General features: G+C 40.7%; 2 protein-coding genes across 2 annotated transcripts in view; one reads left to right on the forward strand and one right to left on the reverse strand.

Moving 5' to 3' along the window:
- Positions 1 to 27,481, reverse strand: part of ST7L (suppression of tumorigenicity 7 like) — an 843,199-nt gene that overhangs the window by 637,169 nt on the left and 178,549 nt on the right. The gene's annotated exons all lie outside the window — the stretch shown is intronic.
- Positions 12,423 to 12,909, forward strand: LOC126930531 (40S ribosomal protein S19-like). Its single transcript, XM_050747653.1, has one exon. The coding sequence runs from the start codon at positions 12,462 to 12,464 to the stop codon at positions 12,759 to 12,761; it is 300 nt and encodes a 99-aa protein (XP_050603610.1). The 5' UTR covers positions 12,423 to 12,461; the 3' UTR covers positions 12,762 to 12,909.

The raw sequence follows: 27,481 nt of genomic DNA on the forward strand, positions 1-27,481 counted from the left end.
GTTTCTTTGCCCTGAGAATCCTCTATGCTCTGTCTGTTCATCCCTCCTTCCTCTCACCTCGGGCAGCCACTAATCTTTTTATTGTCTCCATAGTTTTGCCTTTTTCAGAATGTCATATAGTTGGAATAATAGAGAATGTAGCCTTTTCAGATTGGCGTCTTTCAGCCAGTAAATACGCATTTAACTTTCCTTCATGTCCTTTCATGGCTTGATAGTTCATGTCTTTTTAATGCTGAGTAATATTCCATCGTTTGGATGTACCACAGTTTATCCATGAACCTACTGAAGAACATCTTAGACGGTTCCAAGTTTTGACAATCATGAATAAAGCTGCTATAAATACTTGTGTGCATGTTTTGTGTGTACTTAAGTTTTCAACTCCTTTGGGTAAATATCACAGAGTACAAAATGCTGGATTACATGGTAGGATTATATTTAGGTTTGTATAAAACTTCCGAACTGTCTTTCTCTTTTTTTTTTTGCTGGAGTACAGTGGTGTGATCTTGGCTCACTGCAACTTCTACCTCCTGGGTTCAAGGGATTCTCCTGCCTCAGTCTCTGGAGTAGCTGGGATTGCAGGCATGTACCACCACGCCCAACACATTTTTGTATTTTTATTAGAGACAGGATTTCACCATGTTGGCCAGGCTGGTCTTGAACTCCTGACCTCAGGTGATCCTCCCACCTTAGCATCCCAAAGTGCTGGGATTACAGGTGTGAGCCACGGTGCCCAGCCCAAACTTTCAAAATGGCTATACCATTTTACATTCCCACAAGCATTTCATGTTGTGTTTTGGTTGGCCATTCTAATAAGTGTGTAATGCTATCTATTTTTGTTTTAATTGGTAATTTTTGAATGGCATATGAAAGTAAGCCCTTGTTGAGCATCTTCCTTCCTTTTTTTTTTTTTTTTTTTTTTGAGAGTATCATTGTGTTGCCCAGGCTGTAGTGCAGTAGCTATTCACAGTATTCACAGGTACAATCATAGTGCACTGTAGCCTTGAGCTCCTGGCCTCAAGCAACCCTCCTGCCTCAGCCTCTGAGTAGCTGGAACCATAGACACATGTGTTAGGCCATTCTTGCATTGCTATAAAGAAATACCTGACACTAGGTAATTTATAAAGAAAAGAGGTTTAATTGGCTCACAGTTCTGCAAGCTTTACAGGAAACACAGTGCTGGCATCTGCTCAGCATCTGGGGAGGCCTCAAGAAGTTTACAATCATGGTAAAAGTTAAAGGGAACCAGGCACATCACATGGCCAGAGCAGGAGCAAGAAAGAGAGTGAGTGATTGGGGAGGTGCCACACATTTTTAAATGACCAGATCTTATGAGAACTCACTATCACAAAGAGAGCACCAAGCCAAGAGGGATCCACCCTTATGATCCAAACACCTCCCACCAAGCCCCACCTCCAGCATTGGGGATTACAATTCAACATGACATTTGGGTGGGGACAAATATCCAAACTATATCAGCATGCGCCACCACACCTGGTTTGAGCATTTTTTATATGCTTACTTGCCACCTGTATATCTTCTTTGGTAAAGTGTCTGTTCAGGTCTGTTGCCCATGTTTAAATTGTTTTTTTTTTTTAATTTGTTGGGTTTTAAGGGTTTTTTGTAAGTTTTGAATTACATTCTTTTATTTGATGTGTCTTTTGCAAATATTTTCTCCCAGTCTATGACTTTTTTCCTTATTCTGTTTTTGTTTTTTATATTTTTGAGACAGAGTCTTGCTCTGTCACCCAGGCTGGAGTGCAGTGGTGCAATCTTGGCTCACTGCAACCTCTGCCTCCCAGGTTGGAGCAATTCTCCTGCCTCAGCCTCCTGAGTAGTGGGATTTCAGGTGCGCACCACTACACCCAGCCAATTTTTGTATTTTTAGTAGAGACAGTTTCACCATGTTGGCCAGGCTGGTCTCAAACTCCTGACCTCAGGTGATCCACCCGCCTTGGCCTCCCAAAGTGCTAGGATTACAGGTGTGAGCCACCATGCCCAGCCCCTCATTCTCTTGATATTGTCTTTCAAAGATAACTCTTTAATTTTAATAAAGTCCAACTTATCAATTATTTCTTTCATAGATTATGTATTTTGTGTTGTATTTTAAAAATCATCACCATACCCAAGGTCATCTAGGCTTTTTTTTTTTTTTTTTTATCTTCTAAGAGATTTATAGGTTTTTTTTTTTACATTTAGGTCTATTATCTATTACAGTTCATTGTTGTGAAGGATGTAAGCTGTGTCTAGATTTTTTTTTTCAGCCTGGACAACATAGGGAGACCCTGTCTCTATAAAAAATTTAAAAACTAGCTGGGCATGGTGGTGCATGCCTATAGTCCCAGCTACTTGGAAGGCTGAACTGAGAGGACTGCTTGACCCTGGGAGGTCAAGGCTGCAGTGAGCCATGATCATGCCACTGCACTCCAGCCTGGACAACTAAGCAAGGCTCTGTCTCAAAAAACAAAAATAAAATAAATTTTTTTTTTGTACATACATGTTCACTTGTTCTGATGTTGTTTTTAAAAGACTGTCTCTGCCCTCTTGTATTGCCTTTGCTCTTTTGTCAAAGATCAGTTGATTATATTTATGTGAGTTTATTTCTGGGCTCTCCTTCTGTTCCATTGATTTATTTGTCTAGTCTTTCACCAATACCACAATGTCTTGACAACTGTAGTTTTGTAGTAAGTCTTGAAGTTTGGTAGTGCCAGTCCCCTGACTTTGATTTTTTCTTTTTTTCTTTTTGAGACTGAGTCTCGCTCTACTGCCCAGGCTGGAGTACAATGGCGGATCTCGGCTCACTGCAACCTCTGCCTCCAGGGTTCAGGTGATTCTCGTGCCTCAGCCTCCTAGGTAGCTGGGATTACAGGTGTCTGCCACCATACCTGGCTAATTTTTGTAGTTTTAGTAGAGATGGGGTTTCACCATGTTGGTCAGGCTGGTCTTGAACTCCTAACCTCAAGTGATTTGCCTGCCTCAGACTCCCAAAGTGCTCGGATTACAGGTGTGAGCCACTGTGCCTGGCTGACTTTGATTTTTTCTTCAATATTGACTTGGTAATTCTGTGTCTTTTGCCTCCCCATATAAACTTTAGACTCAGTTTGTCTACATCCACAAAATAACTTGCTGGTATTTTGAATGGACTGTGTGGACTCCATAAATTAAATTGCAAAAAAGTGATATCTTGACAATATTAAGTCTTCTTATCCATGAACATAGTCCATCTATTTAGTTTTTTTTTTTTTTTGATAAAATTTCATCAGAATTTCATTGTTTTCCTCTGTAGATTTTGAATATAATTCAATTATTTCATTTTTTAATACCTACATTACAATTTATACATAAGCATTTTTATGTCTAAGGGTCTCCTGGGGGGAGTGCTAATGCAATGGTAATATGTTTTTAATTGCAAATTTTACTTGTCATATCAGCAATGGCTGGTATATAGGAAAGTGATTGACTTTTGTATATTAACTTTATATCCTGGAGCCTTGTTATACTCAATTATTAGTTCCAGGAGATTTTTTTTTTGGTCAATTCTTTCAGATTTCTTACACAGACAATCATGTCATCTGTGAATTTTGGCAGTTTTTTTCCCCCAATCTGCATACCTTTTACTTATTTTTCTTGTCTCATTATATTAGTTAGGACTTCCAGTACAATGTTGAAACACAATGGTGAGAGGAGATATCCTTGCCACTTTCCTGATCTTAGCAGGACAGCTTTAAGTTTTTCATTATTAATAAGTATGATGTTAGCTATAGTTTTTTTGTAGATGTTTATCAAGTTGAGGAAATTACCCTCTATTTCTAGTTTGCTCTGGGTTTATTATTTTTTTAATCACGCATGGACACTGGATTTTGTCAAATGCTTTTTATGCATCTATTGATATGATCATGTGATTTTTCTCCTTTAGCCAGTTGATGTGATAGATCATATTAATTGATTTTTGAATGTTAAACCAGCTTTGAATACATGGGATAAATCCCACTTGGTCATGGCTATAGACTGAATGTTTGTGTTCCCTAAAACTCCTATGTTGAAACCTCATCCTCATTGTGAAGGTATTTGGAAGTTGGGCTTTGGGAAGTGATTAGGGTATGTGGGCAGAACCCCCATGAATGGGATTAGTGCCCCTAAAACAGAAACCCCAGAGGCTTCTGCCATGTGAGGATGTAGCAAAAAGATGGCCATCTGTGAACCAGGAAGCTGGCTCTCACTAAGCACCAAATCTGCTGTCATTTTGATTTTGGACTTCCCAAATTCCAGAACTGTAAGAATAAACGTTTGCTGTTTAAGCCACCCAGTTTATGTTATTTTGTTATAGCAGCCTGACTGGACTAAGACCGTCATGGTGTGTAAATATTTTTATACATTGTTGGATTTGATTTGCTAATTATTAGAGAATGTTTGTATCTATGTTCATGAGAAATACTGGTCCAAAGTTTTCTTTTCTTGTGATGGTTTTGATATCAGGGTAATGGCCTCACTGAATGACTTAGCAAGCATTCTCTCTACTTCTCTCTTTTGAAAGAGATTGTAGAGGAATGGTATAAATTTTCCTTAAATGTATGGTAGAACTCACCAATTAACCCATCTGGGCATGTCATGTTTTGTTTCAGAAGGTTATTAATTATTTATTCAACTTCTTTAACAGATATATTCAGATTATCTATTTTTTCCAGTGTAAGTTTTGGCAAATTATCTCTTTCAAGAAATCGGTCCATTTCATCTAGGTTATCAAATTTGTAAGTGTAGAATTGTTCATATGATTTTTATTATTCTTTTAATGTCCATGGGATCTATAGTGATGTTTCCTCTTTCATTTCTGATGTTAATAGTTTGTGTCTTCTCTTTTTCTTAGTCTGGCTAGATACTTATTGATTTTATTGATAATTTCAAAGAACCAGCTTCAGGCCAGGTGCAGTGGCTCACACCTGTAATCCCAACACTTTGGGACGCCAATGCGGGCAGATCACTTGAGGTCGGGAGTTCAAGATCAGCCTGGCCAACATGGTGAAACCCTGTCTCTACTGAAAATATAAAGATTAGTCAGGCGCAGTGGCACGTGCCTATAGTCCCAGCTACTCAGGAGGCTGAGGCAAGAAAACCACTTGAACATGGGAGGCAGAGGTTGAAGTGAGCTGAGATCATGCCACCTCACTCCAGCCTGGGCGGCAGAGCAAGACTCTGTCTCAAAAAACAAAAACAAAAACAAAGAACCAGCTTCTAGCTTTATTTTCTCTATTGCTTTTCTGTTTTCAATTTCTTTAATTTTTGCTCTAAGTTTTACTATTTCTTTTTTTCTGCTTCCTTTGGACTTAATTTGCTCTTTTTCTAGTTTCCAAAGGTGGACACTCGGTTTTTAAAAAAAATTTTTTTGAGACAGAGTCTCACTGTCACCCAGGCTGGAGGACACTTAGATTATTGATTTTAGATATTTCTGTTTTGGTAATACATGCATTCAAAGCTATAAATGTTCCCCAAGGAGTGCTTATGCTGCATCCTACAAATTTTGATAAGTTGTATTTTCATTTGGCTTAAAATATTTTTTAATTTTTTTTGAGATTTATTCTCTAACCCGTGTGTTATTTTGAAATGTGTTCCTTACTCTCCAAGAATTTTGGTATTTTCCAGCTATCTTTGTTATTAATTTCGAATTTAAGTTTATTGTGGTCTGAGAGCAAACATAATATAATTTCTATTCTTTTATATTTGTTAAGGTGTGTTTTATGGTTCAGAATGTGGTCTACCTTGATGAATGTTCCATGTGAGCTTGTGAAGAACGTGTAATCTGCTGTTGTTAAAGTAGTCTACAGATGTCAATTATATCCAGTTGGTTGATGGTGCTGTTGAGCTCAACTATGTCCTTACTGATTTTCTGCCTGCTGGATCCGTCCATTTCTAGTAGAAGGGTGCCCCTGTTGGGCTTTGTTCCTATTTTTGTCTTCCAGCTTTTTTTTTTTTTTTTGAGATAGGGTCTTGCTCTGTTACCCTGGTTGGAGTGCAGTGGCATGATCGTAGCTCACTGTAGCCTCAATCTCCTAGGCTCAAGCCATCCTCCTGCCTCAGCCTCCTGAGTAGCTGCAACTATAGGCAGGTACCACAACACCTGGCTTTTTTTTTTTTTTTTTTGTAGAGATGAGGTGTCACTATGTTGCCTGGGCTCTTTTGTAGTTTTAACAGAACATTTTATGTGATTTCATTTTCTCTCCTCTCTTGGCATGTCAGTTGTACTTCTTCTTTTACTTGTTTTACTGGTTGCCTTAGAGTTTGGAATATCTATTTATAACTAATCCAAATTTAATTTCAAATAACATGAGTAGGGCAAATATCTTTTTTTTTCCTCTGTATAAAAATAGAAATGCTTTAATGTTTCTTTTTTCAAAAATTTTACTTTAAGTTCTGGGATACATGTGCAGGATGTACAGGTTTGTTACATAGGTATACATGTGCCATGGTGGTTTGCTGGCAAGTGTCTTATAATAATGTAATATTCCTAATTCCTCTCTTCCATCCCTCATATCATTTCTGTTATTCATTTTACTTATACATAAGCATATATAATAATATATATTCATTTATGTGTGCCTACATATTTGACATATGTGCATAATACAGGCATAATCAAATACACTGTTGCTATTTTTATTTTTACTAAACTTCTCTGTTAGGCCAATTAAGTATAAGGAAATAAAAGTTTTTATTTTTACCTTCACCTATTCATTGTCTGATACTCTTGTTTTCTTTGTATAGATCTGAGTTTCTGACCTACATAATTGTCCTTTCCTCTGAAGAACTTCCTTAAATATTTCTTGCAAGGCAGACCAACCAGCAACAAATTCCCTCAATTTTTGTTTGTCTGAGAAAGTTTATTTCTCCTTCACTCTTGAAGGATAATTTCACAGGGTACAGAATTCTGAGTTGGTGGATTTTTTTCTCTCAATATTTTTTTGTATTTTTGGTAGAGATAGGGTTTCTCTGTGTTGGCCAGGCTGGTCTCAAACTGCTGGCCTCAAGTGATCCACCCGCCTCAACTGCTCCAAAGTGCTGGGATTACAGGTGTGAGCCACCATGCCTGGCAAGAGTTTGATATAATTCTTATCTTTGCTCCTCTATAAGTGTTTATTTTCCTCCCTCCGGTTTCTATTAAGATTTATTTTTAATCTTTAATTTTTTGAATTTTGAATATGATATACCTAGGTATTTTGTTTTGTTTTTGGCATTTATTCTTCTTGCTGTTTTCTGAGATTTCTGGATCTGTGGTTGGGTGAAAAATTATCAGTCATTATTGCTTTAAATATTGCTTCTGGTTCTCTCTTTCTTCTCCTGGCATTTCCACTCTACCTATACTACCCCGTTTGTATTTGTCCCATGGTTCCCGATACCCTTTTTTGGGTTTTTCAAAATCTTTTTTTCTGATTGCTTTTCACTTAGGGAGTCTCTATTGTCATATCCTCAAGCTCAGAAATTTTTTTACTTAGCTGTGTCCAGTCTACTGGTGAGCCCATCAAAGGTATTCACTTCTGTTACATTATTATTATTACTATTATTTGCTTTGTTTTTTAAAATTTCTAGCTATTCCTTCTTATTCTCTCTTAGAGTTTCCATCTCTCTGTTCATATTGCCCATTTGTTCTTGCATGCTATCTATTTTTTTCAATAAAGCCCTTAGCATATTAATCATAGTGTTAAAAATTCCTGTTCTGATAGTTCCAATGTTCCTGCCATGTCTGACTCTGGTTCTGATGCTTGCTCTGTCTTTTTGAACTGTGTTTTTTGTCTTTTAGTATGCTTTGTAATTTTCTGCTGAAAGGTCGACATGATGTACTAGTTAAAAGGAACCGCAGTAAACAGGCCTCTAGTAATGTGGTAGTCAGATCTGTGGAAAGCAGCAGCACTCATAGTCCTGTGGTTAGCTGAACTTCTCTGGCCATCAGCTTCTCTGTAGCCTTGGGATAGTTGGATCTCCTTGGACAATCTGTTCCTTATTAGATGTCCACCTCCAAAATCAGTTCCCATCCATGTTAATCAGATCTTTTTGGAGACATAGGGAAGAAGATACATATTGCATACCACACAGTAGAAACTAAACCAAATTCATCAGCCACTTCTCTTCATCTTGCCTCACATATTTTTTTTTCCCTGCCAATAATTTTGTTTCCCTTTTTTACCTCTACAACTTCTTAAAACTCATTCTGTTGTCCAGAGCAGTTCACCTCTACCCTCAGCTTGGTGTCCCACACTCAGAAAAACAAACACCAAGCAGAAGCCACCTCCCCAGTTCCTGTAAGTATGTCTGTTTTGGGGTGGGACAAGGAGCAGTCTCAGCTCATCTGGTCACGTGTACACAGGGCTAATTATATGTACCCTGCAAGGATGCTGTGAGGAAGAACAGAGCTAGAATTCAGGCCTAAGTTTTCTGACCTCATGTTCAATGTCCCTTTCCTTAGCTATCTCAAGACAACAAAATATTGTACAGCCTTTATTCTTAGAAATTTCCCTGGCTCAAACCCTTCATTTAACTGGATTTTTGTAACATTCAACTTTTTTTTTCTTTTTGAGACAGAGTCTCACTCTGTTGCCTGGGCCAGAGTGCAGTGGTGCGATTTTGTCTCACTTCAACCCCCACCTCCTGTGTTCAAACGATTCTCCTGCCTCAGCCTCCCAAGTAGGTGGGACTACAGACACATGCCACCATGCCCGGCTAATTTTTTTTTCTTTTTCTGAGATGGGAGTTTTGCTCTTGTTGCCTAGGCTGGAATGCAATGGCACGATCTCTGCTCACCACAACCTCCGCCTCCCGAGTTCAAGCGATTCTCCTGCTTCAGCCTCCTGAGTAGCTGGGATTACAGGCATGTGCTGCCACGCCCGGCTAATTTTGTGTTTTTAGTAGAGACGGGTTTCTCCATGTTGGTCAGGCTGGTCTCAAACTCGCAACCTCAGGTGATCCGCCTGCCTCGGCCTCCCAAAGTGCTGAGATAACAGGTGTGAGGCATTTTTGTATTTTTAGTAGAGATGGGGTTTTGCCATGTTGGCCAGGCTGGTCTTGAACTCCTGACCTCAGGTGATCCACCAAGCCCGGCCTGTAACCTTCAACTTTTGGAAGAGACAAAGAATTAGCCAGGAATGTGAAAATAAAAATTTGATTTCTAGAACATGTGTCAGGGTCAGTACAAATGTACCCCTCTTATTTTCTCTATATCTGTGATGCCAGTCCATGAGACTTGAATTTAGAGTGATGACGCCTGAAGCAGAGTGACATTCTCCATCATTAAAGAGAGATATTACTATGTTCACTGACCCCTACTTAGGCAAGAATGTGGGCAGAGATGTTTCAAAAATCATGGGCAAGTCTTGAGATGTGATGAGGCTTTCTTCCTAGCCTGGTTTCCCACCTCCTCCCAGGAAGGGAAGGAGATCAGGGTGACTGAGCCTATCAACGAGGTCTGCAGAGGAGGCAAACGGCCATGGCAGTCAGCATCAGGGTTAGGAGTAGAGCGTGTGTTAGTTTCCTAGAGCTGCCATAGCAAAGTACCACAAACTTGCTGCCTTAAAACAACAGAAATGTACTCTTTCACAATTCTGGAGGCTGGAAGTCTGAAATCAATACGTTGGCAGGGCCGTGCTCTCTCTGAAGGCTCTAGGAGATTCGTATGTGCTTCTTCGTAGCTTCCTTGGCATTCCTTGGCTTGTAGATGCCTGACCCCCATCTCTGCCTCCCTTGTCACACAGAGGTCTTCCTGCGTGTGTCTGTTATCTCTTCTTATGAGGACGCCCGTCATTGGATCAGGGCCCACCCATCTTAATTAATTACATCTGCAAAGATCCTATTTCCAAATAAAGCCCCATTCACAGTCCTGGGGGTTAGGACTTTAATGTATCTTTTTGGGGAACAAAATTCAGCCCACAATAGAGTGCTCTTTCTATCTTTCGTGTTTGTCAGCAGAAGAATCTGCCGAAATGATCTGGCAGCTAGGACAGAAGGTGACTGAAGTGACTGAAGGAAGGTGAACTTGTGAGGAGGCAATGTCCACATTTCTGAAAACAGGGCAATGGAGGCTTTGTGAGCCACGTGAACCTTTAATCTCCTCCCCCATCCCTGGCATAGGCAGATTTTCAAAACTGCCATCTGAAGTATAGGATACTTGCTAGTCTTCATCTGACCCGTAACTTCAAAATAAATCCTGGCAAAGTGGCCCCTTCATCATTCATAAGGTGCAGTTTCACCAGCTAGTTAACATTCCCTTCCCAGGTAGACGTGTGTGTAATTCATTCCAGTATTTGAGAGAGATCTCCCAGAATTCTGCTCAGATTTATTGTCAAATAACTGTTCGGTAAAACTGCGTCTTTTGCTGACTCGGGCCTGGCAGGAAGAGTTGCCACAAGCACGGAGCTCTGGCATCGATTTGTGACTTCCCCGCGGGAGAACCTCAGGGGTGGAAGCCCATAGGCTTGATTGCCTTCTTAGATTAATATTTAATAGGATGACCGCCCCCATCCACCCTGCCAGCCCGGATCAGTGCCACAAGTCAAGGCTTGGCCTTGCTGTGCACAAGGGCTGTGAGGAAGATCTGGCAAAATTTTAATTAACTGAAGATAAACATATATAGGGAGCGTTAGTCCATTAGCTGGCACCACCACCCAGAGAGAAAAGGCCTCACTAATCACATGCCACAGCAGGTGAAATGACCTGCAGACCTGCAGCGTCCATTTGCTTTCAAATTAAAAAACATATTTTCGAAATAAAATCCTCATGGGGCCCTGCTCATCATGTCGTTTCCCCTGAAAAGCAGGAAATCTGGGATGCTAATGAGCAACGCTTTCAATATTTTAGCCCAAGAAAGCTGAAAACACAAGTGCAGCAAAACAAGGCTGGGATTGCCCTTCCTTTGGAGGAGGGAGGAAAGTTGGACAGGAAACCAAGGAAAGGCAATCAGAAATGGAGGACTCAGCCCTGTGGAAACATACAAATAATATAGTCGGCCTGGGAAGAAGTAACTGGATCTAGAAATCAGGCGTGGCAGAGGTACCCATTTGCTCAGAGGCAAGGAATCAGCAAAGTTAGATCGTAGAATAAGTCCGTAATTCACCAACCTTTGGATTGCAAGATGGCCAAGAAATAAGGATAGAGCTTGAGTTTACAATATTCTAGAAGGAAAATTTTATACAATTTGGTCAGAAAGTGGGTACTTCATTTGCTCATTAGGCTATATATTCATCACTTAATATATAACAAGTGCCATTTCAGGTCTGGGGAGGTAGCAGTGCAGGAGACTTAACAAGTCTCTGTTGTCATGTGGCTTACTTTCTAGTATGGGGAGGCAGACAACAAATACCCAAGAAAATATCAGGTGGCATTTAAGTCAGAGACCTGAATGGTGAGAAAGCGCTGGCCATGCAGAGATTAGGGGAGGGCATTCTAGGGAATAGCAAGTACAAAGGCCCTAAGGAAGGTAAGAGCTCAGCCTGTTGAAGGAATGAAGTGTGGCTGGCGCTCAGTGAGAAAGGAGAAGAGGAGAAGAAAAGAATAAGTGGGGCAAGGTACAGGATATTGGGTTTTATTCCAAGTGCACTTATTCATATGAAACTTGTCATTCCCACTAGATTACAAGCTTCAAGAGGGCCGCGACTCTCTCTTACTCAACACCTAGTCTGCATTCCAGGGCATCTACTAGCTGCCTTCTCTTTTTCTTTGAGGCTGGTCTTCTTCTGGCCCTTCTATAGTATGGTGAGCCAGCCTCCAAGATGACTGCCAATGACCCTTGCCTCCTTTTGTAATCCCCTTTCACATTGAATCAGGGCTGGACTTTTGTGGCCAGTAAAAGAGGGTAGAATTAATAGTGTATGATGTTCAAGGCTAGGTTATAAAAGTCATTCCAGCACCCACATTGGTCTCTTGGATTTCTTGCTCTGGGGGAGGCCAGCTGCCAGGCAGCAATGTGGAGAGTCCCACATGGAGAGGAACTGAGTCCCTGGACAAGAGCCAGCAACCAATTTGTCATTCATGTGTATGAGCCACCTTGGAAGTGGATCCTCCTATCCTAGTAAAGCCTTCAGATGATTGTAGCCCCAGCTGATATATTATTGCAAGTGCGTGAGAGACCTTGAGCCAGAACTGCCCAGCGGAGACCTCCTTAAATTCCTGAACAGCAGAAACCATGAGAGATAGTAAATTATTATGTTAAGCTGTTAAATTTTGGGTGATTTGTTACACATCCTTAAGAACCCAGAACACATAGTATAAGGTCATGTATGAAGTAATGGGATGAAAACGACCATGAGAAACTGCTTAAAAGGGATCCTTTTCATATGGGACAGATCAGGGAACTCCTAAGACAAGGGGTGGGCTCACATCATTCCTTGGGGACATCTAAGAGTCAGGTCTGAATGAAAGATCATTGGTGAGGTCATTTAAAAATAAATGTGGCCCTTTCCCCTGGCTGGCAGTGCAGAGGCTGCACCATGCCTAGAGTTACTGTAAAAGACGTGGACCAGCAGGAGCTCGTCAGAGCTCTGGCAGCCTTTCTCAAAAAGTCCGGGAAGCTGAAAGTCCCCAAATGGGTGGCCAAGCACAAAGAGCTTGCTCCCTGTGATGAGAACTGGTTCTGCACACGAGCTGCTTCCACAGCGCGGCACCTGTACCTCCGGGGTGGCGCTGGGGTTGACTCCATGACCAAGATCAATGGGGGACGTCAAAGAAATGGCGCCATGCCCAGTCACTTCAGCCAAGGCTCCAAGAGTGTGGCCCACCGGGTCCTCTAAGCCCTGGAGGGGCTGAAAATGGTGGAAAAGGGCCAAGATGGGGGCTGAAAACTGACACCTTGGGGACAGAGAGATGTGGACAGAATTGCCGGAGAGGTGGCAGTTGCCAACAGGAAGCATTAGAACAAACCATGCCAGGTTAAATAAATTGCCTCGTTTGTAAAAATAAATAAATAATAAATAAATAAATAAATGTGGAGGGCAGAATTTATCCATTATTATCCCTTGTGAAGGAGACAAAAGCCAGGGGATTCAAAGTATGTAAGAACCTAGAACCTGTGTAACTTCCCTAGGTTTGTTGTTTCTGTTACCCTGGTCTAGTTATCCAGGGTGAAAAGCTCTTGAATGTTTGTCTGGGGTAACAAAGAAAAGGGGAGAGGGTTTAGGAAATAGGAATTGCCCCACTCCAAAGCTGCTTCAGCGGGTAGCTACCGGACGAGGCAAGTAGGCCTTGGGACTTGCTGAGGGAATCAAGTTGAAGACAGAGAGCCTGACTGGGCCTGAGGCAGGCCCCCAGGCTAAGAGTTGAAAGGCCACTGCCCAGTGTGTTGAATAAATTGAGCCAGGTTCAGTCATTTCCTGGGGCATAGGCATATCTGCCACCTTCCAAATCTGTCTTCTCCAAGAGAATCTTCCTCTTGTCGGAGCTGGTACCTTGCAGGTGAAAATGTGAAGTAATCTCCAACAGCTGTGGGAGGTGAATGTCCAGCAAAGTATTTATCCTCAAACAACCCCCTCCTGGAACATTTGTCTGGCTATGTATTTCTGTAATTAATTGATGTTGTTCAGTTAAGGTCTATTAAATTCTTGTCTGAAAATAAATGTTATCTGGAACTCCATGTGTTAAAACAATAAAAGCAGTGCTGTTCCAGTTAAGGTGGGAACGGGAAAGGGGTGCTGAGTCCCGCTTCCCCTCAGCTTTGCCTCATCCACCCACCCCACTTAGTATCCCCAAGGCCTTTCCTAGGAGCCCCAGCATTCTGAAAATTATAGTTTGAAAACAACAGATTGAGGATATTATGGCACCTGCTACATCGTTTTATAATAATCTGCTATTTATGATTATTTATGCCACTGTTTTCTTCCACTACTGCAAATAAACAGATTCATCTTCCTCAGATACCATCTCATCATGTATTTCTCATGCTTAAGGCCTCTAGGAAGATTCTGCTTCTCAGAAGTTGAAGTCAGAGGGGCTTAAAGATGGCTGGTACTTGCCTCCTCCATAAAGAAGAACCTGAATAGTGAGTAAATAATCACATTTCAAATAGGTCATCCAAAAAAGAATGCTGAAATTCAACAGACACGTGTCAGGAAACACCTAAGGCAAGGAATAAAAGGGGAGCAAGGCAGTCTCCTCAGCCAGGATCAGCTAGGCATCTGCAGAGACTCCCCAGTGTGGGGAAAAGAACAGTGAGAGATGCCTCATGGTCCATATTCTTACCATGGACTCCTGCAGTCCTAGCCATGGTACAGCCCCTGACCCCCGGGGGCCCTGAGACTAAAACAGAGAGCTTCCTGGGGACCACACAATGGCGCTGCCCCAGAGAGGGAGTTCACACTGGATTCCACACACCCCTAAGGCATCAGCAGCTCCTGTAAGGTGCTATTTTGAGAGCCCAACACCAGGCAAATGGCACTCTCCCTGGGGCCCAGCAGTGCCTGCATCTCCATGGCCCTAGTGCCCACTGAGATTCCCCACCTGCAGCTACCACCACAGCCGGCTGCTGCCACTGAGGCTGAAGTGCAGGCCACTGGCTGTGACCCCACTCCCTCCAGAAGCAGAGCCACTGCACATTTTCACACCCCCAGACAGAATCCTCTGCCCATAGCGGTTGTTACTACGCTGCTGGGGCTAAAGTGTGAGTGAAAGGGCTGCTGCCATTAGGTCTGAAGCATAAGCCAAGCTCGCCTACATATAACTGCTGCCACTGAAAACAACTTCGCCCTTCCCAGGAGCAGGGCCATAATGCAGTTGCTGCTGCCCCAACCTAAGCATTCTGCTGAGGGTCTGGGGATCCCTCCGTTTCTGCCTACCACAGCCAGTGCCAGTACGCACCATTGTTGTGGGGAGCTGACTACAAGCCTGCTCAGGCTGGCTTTCCCCTAATCCATGCCAGAGCACACCGTGTGTGGGCCTGAGGTTCATCCAGCCCAGTCCACTAGTGTCAGCACCTGAACACTCCTCCTGGGGGCCTGAGGTTGGCCCCACCCACCCTTCCACTACCACCACAGCTGGCACTTACTTGCACACAACACCTGCAGACCTGGAGACTAGACTGCCCAGCCCATTGCAGCCACTGCCAACACCACTGCATACTGCTTGGGACCCAGAGAATTGTCTCGTCACTGCCACTGCCACCACTCACAACATGCCTACTGTCCAGGTTCCTGAGAAGCCTGGCAGCCAACCACTGCCACCAGCATACGAACAAGCCAGCTGGAAGCCCAAGAATCAGCATGCTTGGACCTGCTAACATTGGTGCCAGCATATGCCACCCTGGGGCTTAAGGACAGACACACTCAGCCTACCACTGTCACCATTAGGTCCCAAAGACTGGCCCACCTGGGGTCCCAGTCCCCAGCAATATGTCACCACAGCCTCCACTAATGACCTCATCCTAAGCCACTGAAGAAACTACAGACACCACTAACACTGCCTACAGTCATAGAAATCATACACAGACCACATTACTGTACACACCCCCAAAGTTCTCTACACACGTAGATACATATTCAGGAAAAAGTCCTCCCCTATGAAAGCAAATTCAAAAACTGGAAGAAGCAACTGTTACACCAAATGCACAGATGTCGATATAAGTACACAGGAAACATGAAAAAGCAAGGAAATATGACACTTCCAAAGGAAAATAATTCTCCAGTAACATATAAATAAAAAAGAAATTTATAAAATCCTAAAAAAAGAATTCAAAATATTGATTTTAAAGAGGCTCAGTGAGATATAGGAAAATACTGAAAAATACAGAGAAATCAGAAAAACAATTCAAGGTATGAATGAGAAATTTACCAAAGAGATAGTTATCATAAAAGAACCAACCAGAAATTATGAAACTAAAGAATTCATTGAATGAAATATAAACTACAGTTGAAAACTTCAACAATAGACTACATCAAGGAGAAGAAAGGAGCTTCAAATTTGAAGACGGGTCTTTTGAAATAAACCAGTCAGACAAAAATAAAGAAAAAATAATTTTAAAACATGAGCAAAGCTTATGTGACATACAGGACACCATAAACTGACAAAATAGTCAAAATTTCAGAGTCCTAGAAGGTGAAGAGAAAATGAAAGTTATTTAACAAAATAATAGATGAAAACTGTCCAAGTCTAGCAAGAAAGCTAGACATCCAGATACAAGAGACTAAGAAATTCCCAAATAGATACAATGAAAAAAGGTATTCTCCACAGCACATTACAGTTAAACTGTCAAAAGTTAAAGACAAATAAAGAATTCTAAAAACAGCAAAAGCATCTAGTCACTTGTTGGGAACAGGCCCCCCCAAATCTGGCCATAAACTGGCTCCAAAACTGGCCATAAACAAAATCTCTGCAGCACTGTGACATGTTCGTGATGGCCATGACATCCATGCTGGAAGGTTGTGGGTTTACGGGAATGAGGGCAAGGAACACCTGGCCCACCCAGGGCAGAAAACCTTAAAGGCATTCTTAAACCACAAACAATAGCATGAGTGATTTGTGCCTTAAGGACATGCTCCTGCTGCAGACAACTAGCCAAACCCAACCCTTTATTTCAGCCCATCCCTTTGTTTCCCATAAGGAATACTTTTAGTTAATCTATATTCTATGGAAACAATGCTTATCACTGGCTTGTTGTTAATAAATATGTAGGTAAATCTCTGTTCGAGGCTCTCATCTCTGAAGGCTGTGAGACCCCTGGTTTCCCACTCCACACCTCTATATTTCTATGTGTGTGTCTTTAATTTCTCTAGTGCTGCTAAGTTAGGGTCTCCCCAACCGAGGTGGTCTCGGCAGTCACTTATAAAGGAACTCCCATCAGACTAACAGCACATTTTTGGCAAAAACCTTACAGGCCAGGAGAGAATAGGATGATATATTTAAAGTGCTGAAAGAAAAAAAAAAAAAGGTCAGTGAAGGATACTATAACCAGCAAAGCTATCCTTCATAACTGAAGGAAAAATAAAGTCTTTCCCAGACAAGCAAAAGTTTAGGGAATTCATGACTAGATCAGTCATACAAGAAATGCTTAAGGAAATTCTACACTCAGTAGTGAAAGAAATATATCTACCATCATGAAAACACATAAAAATATAAAACCCACAGATAGAGTAAACTCAAACAAGAAAAAGACTCAAATGTTATCGCTACAGAAAAACCACCAAGCCATAGTGATAAACAATAAAAGAGAAATAAAGGAACAAAGGATACACAAAATAACCAGAAATATATTAATAAAATGACAGAAATAAGTCCCCACATATCAAAAATAACTTTGAATGTAAATGAATTAAACTTTTCACTGAAAAGATATAGACTGACTGAATGGAGAAAAAAACAACCCAACTAAATGCTGCCTAAAAGAAATTCATCTCACACACAGACACATGTAGACTAAAAGTAAAGGAATGAAAAAAGATATCCTATACAAATGAAAACCAAAAGTGAGCAGAAGTAGCTATACTTATATCACATAAAACAGACTTTAAGTCAAAAACAGTCAATAAAGACAAAGAAGATCACTGTATAATAATAGAGGGATCAGTTAAGCAAGAAGATATAACAATTCTAAACATATATGCACCCAACACTGGAACACCCAGATATAAAAACAAGTATTATTAGATTTAAAGAGAGAGAGAGATTCTAATACAATGATAGTTGGGGATTTCAACACTTCATTCTCAGCATTAAACAGATCATCTAGGCAGACGATTAACAGAAAAAAAATTGAAACTACATACTAGATCAAATGGACTGCCGGATATTTACAGAACATTTCCCCCAATAACTACAGAATACATATTCTTCTCAACAGCACACAGAACATTTTTTCAGGATAGATGATATGTTAGGACATAAAACAAGTATCGAACTTTTTTTTTTTTTTTTTTTTTGAGACAGAGTTGCAATCTGTCGCCCAGGCTGGAATGCAGTGGTGCGATCTCGACTCACTGCAACCTCCGCCTTCCAGGTTCACGCCATTCTCCTGCCGAGTAGCTGGGACTACAGGCGCCTGCCACAACGCCTGGCTGATTTTTTGTGTTTTTGGCAGAGACAGGGTTTCACCATGTTAGCCAGGATGGTCTAGATCTCCTGACCTCGTGATCCGCCCGCCTCAGCCTCCCAAAGTGCTGGGATTACAGGCATGAGCCACTGCGCCCAGCCCGAAAAATTTTTAAACTTTGAAATTATATGAAGTGTCTTCTCAGACCACAATGGAATAAAAGTAGAAATTAATAACAAGAGGAACTTTGGAAAATGAACAAATACATGGAAATTAAACAATATGCCCCTGAATGACAACTGGGCCAGGGAAGAAATAAAAACATTTCTTGAAACAAATGAAAATAGAAACACACACAATATACCAAAACCTGTGGAATACAGCAAAAGCAGTGCTAAGAGGGAAGATTATAGCAATAAGTGCCTATAGCAAATAAGTAGAAAGATTTCAAATAAATAATCTTATAATGCACCTCAAGGACTAGAAAAGCAAGGACAAACCGAATCCAAAATTAATAGAAGGAAAGACATAATAAAGATCAAAGCAGAACTAAACACAATAGACACAAAAACAAAACAAAACAAACAAAAACCCAAAACACCAAAGGATCAATGAAACAAAAGTTGTGTTTTTGAAAATATAAACAAAATTGATAAATCACTTGCTGGACTAACCAAGAAAAAAGACAGAAGATCCAAATAAACAAAATCAGAAATGAAAAAGAAGACATTACAACTGATAATACAAATACAAAAATACAGAAATACAAAAGGTAATCAGAGACTATTATGAATAATGATATACTATCAAACTGGAAAACTAAGAGTAAATGGACATATTCCTGGGACACATATAGCCTACTAAGAATTGAATCAGAAATGTTAAAAGAGAAACTTCAGCCGAATTAAAGTTAAAGGAGTTTAATTGAACAATGAACAATTTGCGAATCAGGCAGCCCCCATAATCACAGCAGATTCAGGAGACTCCAGGGATGCCTTTTGGTCAGAACAAATTTATAGACAGAACAGGCACAGTGGCTCATGCCTGTAATCCTAGCACTTTGGGAGGCCAAGGTGGGAGGATCATTTGAGGTCAGGAGATTGAGACCACCCTGACCAACATGGTGAAACCCCGTCTCTACTAAAAAAAAAAAAAAAATTAGCTGGGCATGGTGGTGGGCACCTGTAATCCCACCTACTCAGGAGGCTGAGGCAGGAGAACCACTTGAACCCAGGAGGCAGAGGTTGCAGTGAGCCGAGATTGTGCCGCTGTACTCCAGCCTGGGCAACAGAGGAAGACTGTGTCTCAAAAAACAACAACAAACAACATACAGACACAAAAAGGGAAATGACATACAGAAATTGGAAGTGAGGTACAGAAGCAACTGGATTGGTTACAGGTTGGCATTTGCCTTATTTGAACACAGTATGAACACTTAGCAGTCTATGAGTGGTTGAAATATGTCCACTGGGATTGGCCAAGACTTAGCTATTGTTACAGGCACATACTCCTAAGTTAAGTTTTCAATCTTGTCTGCCTATTAAGCTAGGTTACAGTTCATCCACAAGGACTCAAATATAGAAGTACGGAGTCCTTTTCAGGCCATAGTTTGCTTTAACAGGAAGAAATAGAAAATCCTGAAGTGATTAATAACAAGTAATGAAGTCAAGGCAGTAATAAAAACTCTCCCCACAAAAGAAAAAGGCTCTGGACTGAATGGCTTCACTGCTGAATTCTACTAAACCTTCGAACAGAAATTAACACCAATTCTCCAAACTATTTCAGAAAATTGAAAAGGAGAAACCTCTCCCAACTAATTCTATGAATCCAGCATCACCCTGTTACCAAAACCAGACAAAGACGCAACAAAATTAAAAAAAAGAAGGAAAGGAAACTATGGGCCAATATATCTGATGAATACAGATGCAAAAATCTTCAACAAAATATTAGCAAATTGAATCCAAAAGCACATTTTAAAAAACACACTATGACAAAATGGGATTTATCCCAGGGATGCAAGTATGGTTCAACAAATGCAAATCAATAAATGTGATACACGACATCTAGAGTGAAGGATAACAGCCATATGATCATCTCAATATATGCAGAAAAAACATTTGATAAGAATTCAATATCCTTTCATGATAAAAACTCTCAACAAAATAGGCACAGAAGGAACATACCTCAACAAATTAAAGGCCATATATGACAAACTCACAACTAACATTATACAGAACAGGGAAAAGCTGAAGGCCTTTCCTCTAGGAACTGAAATAAGATGAGGATGCCCACTCTCACCACTCCTATTCAGCGTAGGAGTGAGAGTCCTAGCCAGAGCAATCAGGCAAGAGAAAGAAATAAAAGGCAACCAAATTGGAAAAGGGAAGTCAAATCGTCCCTCTTTTGTAATGATACGATCTTATACCTAGAAAAACATAAAGACTCCATCAAAAAACTCTTAGATATGATAAATTCGGTAAAGTTGCAGGATACAAAATCAACACACAAAAATCAGCAGCATTTCTATACAACATTAATGGACAGCCAAGAAGAAATCAAGAAGGCAATTCTATTTAAGATAACTAGAAAAAATAAATTAAATACCTAGAAATACATTTAACCAAAAAAGTGAAAGATCTCTACGAGGAAAACTACAAAATACTGATGAAAGAAATTGAAGAGGATTGAGAAGAACGAGATGGCTGACAAGATGCAGCCAGGAAATGCCTCTCCCACTGAGAGAAACCAAAATATTGACTAATCCATCATACTTCAAACAGATCTTTTGAGAGAAAATACAGAAAATCAATAGAGAGGCGACACAGACACTAAGGTTGAAGAGGGAGGAAGCTGGGAATACTTCACAGAGTCGCTGAGCACCAGTACCAGCTCCTGGCCCTAAGCAGGTCCTAAGGAAGAAATTCAACTACAAGAGATTCCATGACCCCCATAGACATTTGAATTGGCAGGAGAACTGCCTGGAAAGTAGGCAGAGGCAGAACTCCAACCTGTGCTAAGCCCAAAAGGTTTTGCATGGGGGACAACTGCAGCAAAATGTGACCATAGGTGTCCATCCTCCAAGGCTCTCCATTTTGCTCTGAGTGACTCTAGCCCTTGCTGACTGCCAGGCTGGAAGAGAGCAGAGCTGTCTTTCCTGCAGTACTAGGGTGCATCTGATCTGCACACCCCGCTATCCACTGGCTCCTCCTAAGGCCCCTGCCTGGCTGCTTGAGCAAGAGCTTGCACACAGCACAACCTCCACTGCCCCACCTGATTGCTTTGCTGGTGGCCTGGGAATGATTCAGCCTCCCCCATCCCTCAGCACAGCCAGTGCTCAATCCCAAGGAGCCAAAGGACAAAGCCATGGGCCAGGTCCCAACTCCCCAGGGTTTGAGCACATAGCTCAGGGGTATCGAGCTCAGATCTGTGGCCTGAGCTCAAGCAGGTGAGGAGCGCCTACTCTCAGAACATCTCAGAAGAGTGAGGTGGAGGTTCATGCACTAATGTGGGATTTGGGCATGTCTCCCTCCACACGAATCAGTCTGGGAAAGGTGTATCCTGTTTAACAGCCCACAGCCTCTGCCCAAGGGAGCCCCACAGCCCAGAACACCTAACAGCCCAGCAATCTGGGCACAGAAGGCTTAGAACAAAACTAGCTGTTTGGGCCTGCTATGGGGGCAGACACCAGAAGGAGACTCAGTCAGGGGAGCACAAGCTGGGTAGTCCCCACAGTTTTCTGCTGAGCAAAACCCCCCAGTCATGGGTGCTGCACCAGCTGTGCACCCTTGACGACACCGCCCTGCCTGAGGATCCTCCAGTCTTGGCCCACTGCATCTAGAGACCATCTGCAGACATACTCCATAACCCACTCTCTCTATGTCAAACACAGAGGACCAGTGGGTCTCAGGGGAGCTGTGGGTCTCCTGGCAACCTAATTGTTGGCTCTGGCCACCCAAGAGAGGTGGGAGTGTAGCCTGACAGGGGCCCTCTTGAGGCTAAGGAAATGCAGGCATGATGCCAATGATTAGAGGATGCTCCTCCAAGGCCTAGAAACAAACTTGGGATTGTCTCTCACCCCCAACATCTCTCCCTCCACAGAGCACTGCTGTGAATGCCCTGAAATATAAAAGAGGCACATAGCTGAGTGACAGCCTATTTGCTGGCCCTTACTCTTAAGCTCCATCTACTGGAATGCAGCCTGAGTTAAACCACCAATTAAAAATTCTTTAGCACACATTGACTGTGAAACTCAGTACAGGAGTCTAGCCACAACTCAATAACCCATACAGAGTCTTGGCCCTCTGAAAACACCCAAAAATTAAGCCAATCAACTATACACAATAAGCATGACAGTCAAAGCCTCAAGAGAACAAAAGCATATATATATATATATAAATTAAAAAGCCCCATCCAAATAAAAGCAACTTCAAAAGCATAAACACCAGCCCTCTCAGATAAGAAAAAATCAACATAAGAACCCCAGCCATCAAGAAGAAGGAGTGCTTCCTTACCTCCAAATGGTTGCACTGGCTCCCCAGCAATGGACCCTAATCAGATTGAAATGTGGCTGAATTGACAGATACAGAATTCAGAACCTGAATGGCAAAGAAACTCAATGGTATTCAGGAGAAAGTTGAAATCCAATCCAATGAAGCCAGTAAAGTGATACAAGAGTTGAAATAGTCATTTTAAGAAAGAACCAAACTGAACTTCTGGAATAGAAAAATTCACTATAGGAATTTCAAAATTCAGCTGGAAACATGAACAACAGATTAGACCAAGCTGAGGAAAGAATCTCAGAGCTTGAGGACCAGTGCTTTGGATCAACCCAGTCAGACAAAAATAAAGCAAAAATAATTTTACAAAATGAACAAAACAACTGAGAAATGTTAGATTATGTACAGAGACTAAACCTACAACTCATTGGTGTTTCTGAGAGAGAAAAAGAGAGAATAAGCAACTCAGAAAACGTTTGAGGATATGGTCCATGAAAATTTCTCTTCCCAACCTTGCTAGAGAGGTTGACATGAAATTCAAGAAATTCAGAGAACTCCTGTGAGATACTATGCAAGATGACCATCCCTAAGACACATAGTCATTGCACTTTCCAATGTGAAAGAGAAATACCTTAAAGGTAGCTATAGAGAAGGGGCAGATCACGTACAAAGGGAACGCTAACAGGCTAAGAGCGAACTTCTCAGCAGAAACCTTGCACGTCAAAAGAAACTGGGGGCCTATTTTCAGCATTCTTAAAGAATATAAATTCCTATCAAGAATTTTACATTCTACCAATCTAAGCTTCATAAGCAAAGGAGAAATAAAATCTTTTTCAGAGAAGCAAACATTAAAGAGATTTTAGGTCTTTAAGGGAATTCTAAACATGGAAATGAAAGAATGATACCTGCGACCACAAAGCACACTTAAATACATAGCCCATAGAACCTATAAAGCAATTAACTACACAATCAAGTTTGCCAAACAACAGCTAACAGCAGAATGACAGGATCAAAACCTCACATATCAATATTAATATTGAACGTAACTGGTCTAAACACCCCACTTAAAAGGCACGGAGTGGCAAGTTGGATAAAAAAAAACAAGACTCAACTGTCTGCTGTCTTCAAGAGGGTGTCTCACATGTAAAGACACCCGCAGGATCAAAGTAAAGGGATCTATCATGCAAACAGAAAACAAAAAATAACAGGGGTCACTATTCTTATATAAAACAGACTTTAAATCAACAACAGTTAAATAGACAAAGAAGGGCATTACATAATGATAAAAGTTTAATTCAACAAGAAAACTTAACTATCCTAAATGTATATGCACCCAACATTGGAGTACCCAGATTCATAAAACAAGTACTTCTAAACCTACAAAAGACTTAGACAGTCAGATAATAATGGGGGGGGACTTCATCACCCCACTGACAGCATTAGACAGATCATTGAAGTAGAAAACTAACAAAGAAATTCTGGATTTAAACTCAACTCTTGATCAACTGGACCTAACAGACATCTATAGAATACTCCACCAACAACCATAGAATACACATTCTTCTCATATGCACACCAAACATACTCTAAGATGACCACATGGTCAGCCATAAAGCAAGTCTCAATAAATTAAAAAAAATGTAAATCATACCAAGCATACTCTCAAACCATGGTGGAATAAAAATAGAAATCAATACCAAGAAGATATCTCAAAACCACACAATCACATGGAAATTAAGCACTTACTCCTGAATGACAGATAATGAAATCAAGGCAGAAATAAAAAAATTCTTTGAAATTAATAAAAACAGAGACATAACATACCAAAGTCACTGAGCTGCAGTAAAAGTAGTGTTAAAAGGAAAGTTTATAGCACTAAATCAGAGCAGAACTGAATGAAACTGAGATGCAAAAAAATTCTTACAAAGGACCAACAAAACCAAAAGTTTGTTTTTGAAAGGATAAATAAGATTGATAGACCACCAGCTAGATTAACAACAACAAAAAGAGACAAGATCCAAATAAGCACGATCAGAAATTACAAAGATGACATTACAACCAATCCCACAGAAACACAAAAGATCCTCAGAGACTATTTGAACACCTCTAGGCAAACAAACTAGAAAATACAGAAGAAATGAATAAATTCCTGGAAATACACAACCTCCCAAGACTGAACCAGGAAGAAACTGGAACAGGCCAATATTGAGTTCCAAAATTGAAGCAGTAATAAAAAACCTACCAACCAAAAAAAACCCTGCACCAGATGGATTCACAGCTGAATTCTACCAGACATACAAAGAAGAGCTGGTACCAATCCTACAGAAACTATTCCAAAAAATCAAGGAGGAGGGACTCCTCCCTAACTCATTCTATGAAGCCAGTATCATCCTGATACCAAAATCTGGCAATGACACAATGAGAAAAGAAAACTACAGGCCAATATCCCTGATGAACATAGATTCAAAAATCCTTAACAAAATACTAGCAAACTGAATCCAGCAGCACATCAAAAAGTTAATTCACCACAATCAAATAGGTTTTATTCCTGGGACGCAAGTTTGGTTCAATATACACAAATCAATAAATGTGATCCACCACATAAACCGAATTAAAAACAAAAACCATATGATCATCTCAATAGACACAAAAAGCTTTTGATAAGATCCAGCACCCTTTATAATAAAAACTCTCAAAAAAACTAGGCATTGAAGGAACACACCTCAAAATAATAAGAGCCATTTATGACAAACCCATGACCAACATCATACTAAATGCACAAAAGCTGGAAGCATTCCCCTTGAGAACTGGAACAAGACAAGGATGCCCACTCTCACCACATAGTACTGAAAGTCCTAACCAGACCAATCAGGCAAGAGAAAGAAATAAAAGGCAGCCAAATGGGAAAAGAAATCCAACGATCTCTCTTTACCGATGATATGATGTTACACCTAGAAAACCCTAAAGGCTCCACCAAAAGGCTCCTAGAACTAATAAACCTCTTCACTATCGTTTTAGGATACTTTAAATCAATGTACAAAAAAAATCAGTATTATTATTATTTTTTTGATGTAGTCTCACTTTGTCACCCAGACTGGAGTGCAGTGGCGTGACCTCAGCTCACTGCAACCTCTGCCCCCCAGGTTCAGGTGATTCTCCTGCCTCAGCCTCCTGAGTAACTGAGGTGCCCACCACCACACCCAGCTAATTTTTGTATTTTTTGTAGAGACAGGGTTTCACCATGTTGGCCAGGCTGGTCTCAAACTCCTGACCTCAAGTGATTCACCCGCCTTGGCCTCCCAAAGTGCTGGGATTACAGGCGTGAGCCACTGCTCCTGGCCTAAAAATCAGTAGTATTCTATACACCAATAATGTTCAAGCTAAGAGTCAAATCAAGAATGCAGTCCCATTTACAATAGCCATAAAAAATACCTCAAAATACATCTAGCCAAGGAGGTGAAAGATCTTTACAAAGAGAGCTATTAAACACTGCTGAAAGAAACCAGAGATGACACAAACAAACAGAAAAATATTTCATGCTCATGGATTGGAAGAATCAATATCATTAAAATGGCCATAATGCCCAAAGCAATTTATAGATTCAACACTATTCCTATCAAACTACCAACATCATTTTTCACAGAATTAGAAAAGAGTATTCTAACACTCATATGGAACCACAAAAAAAGCCTGAATAGCCAAAGCAATCCAAAGCAAAAGGAACAAAGCCAGAGGCATCACATTACCTGACTTCAAGGTAATATACTACAAGGCTACAGTAACCAAAACAGCATGGTACTGGTACAAAAACAGACACACAGACCAATGGAACAGAATAGAGAACCCAGAAATAAAGCTGCACACCTACAGCCATCAGATCTTCAACAAAGTCAACAAAAATAAGCAATGGGGAAAGGACTCCCTATTCAATAAATGGTACTGGGATAACTGGCTACCCGTATGCAGAAGAATGAAACTGGACCCATCACCATGTACAAAAATTAATTTATGATGGATTAAAGACTTAAATGTGAGACCTCAAACTATAAAAATCCTAGAAGGAAGCCTCGGAAATATACTTCTCAATATTGGCCTTGGCAAATAATATATGGCTAAGTCCTCAAAAGCAATCGCAACAAAAACAAAAATTGGTAAGTGGGACCTAGTTAAAGGGCATCTGCACAGCAAAAGAAACTTTCAACAGAGTAAACAGACAACCTACAGAATAGGAGAAAATATTTGCAAACTATGCATCCAACAAAAGTCTAATGTCCAGAATCTAATGGGAACTTAAATCAACAAGCAAAAAGCAAATAACCCCATTAAAAAGTGGGCAAAGGACAAGAACAGGTACTTCTCAAAAGAAGACATACGCACAGCCAAAAGACATATTAAAAAATGCTTATCATCACTAATCATCAGAGAAATGCAAATCAAAGCCACAATGATATACCATCTCACATCAGTCAGAGTGGCTTTTATTAAAAAGTAAAAAAAATAACAGATTTTGGTGGTGCTGCAGAGAAAAGGGAATGCTTGTACACTGTTGGTGGGAATGTAAATTAGTTCAGCCACTGTGGAAAGAAGTTTGGAGATTTATCAAAGAACTAAGAATAGAACCATTATTAAATCCAGTAATCTCATTATTAGGTACATACCCAAGGGAAAATAAATTGTTCTACCAAAAAGACACATGCACGTGTATGTTCACTGCAGACATATTCATAATAGCAAAGACATGGAACCAACTCACATGTCCATCATTGGTGGACTGGTTAAAGAAAATGTGGTACATATACACTGTGGAATACTACACAGCCACAAGAAAGAATGATTTGATAGCACAAGAGGGGAACTATTAGTCAATAATAATTTATTGTACACTTGAAAATAACTGAAAGAGTATAACTGGATTGTTTGTAACACAAAGGATAAATGCTTGAGGGGACAAATACCAAATTTTCAATGATGTGATTATTATGCATCGCATGCCTGTACCAAA

Source organism: Macaca thibetana, chromosome 1 (assembly GCF_024542745.1).
Source record: "Macaca thibetana thibetana isolate TM-01 chromosome 1, ASM2454274v1, whole genome shotgun sequence".
NCBI lineage: Eukaryota > Metazoa > Chordata > Mammalia > Primates > Cercopithecidae > Macaca > Macaca thibetana.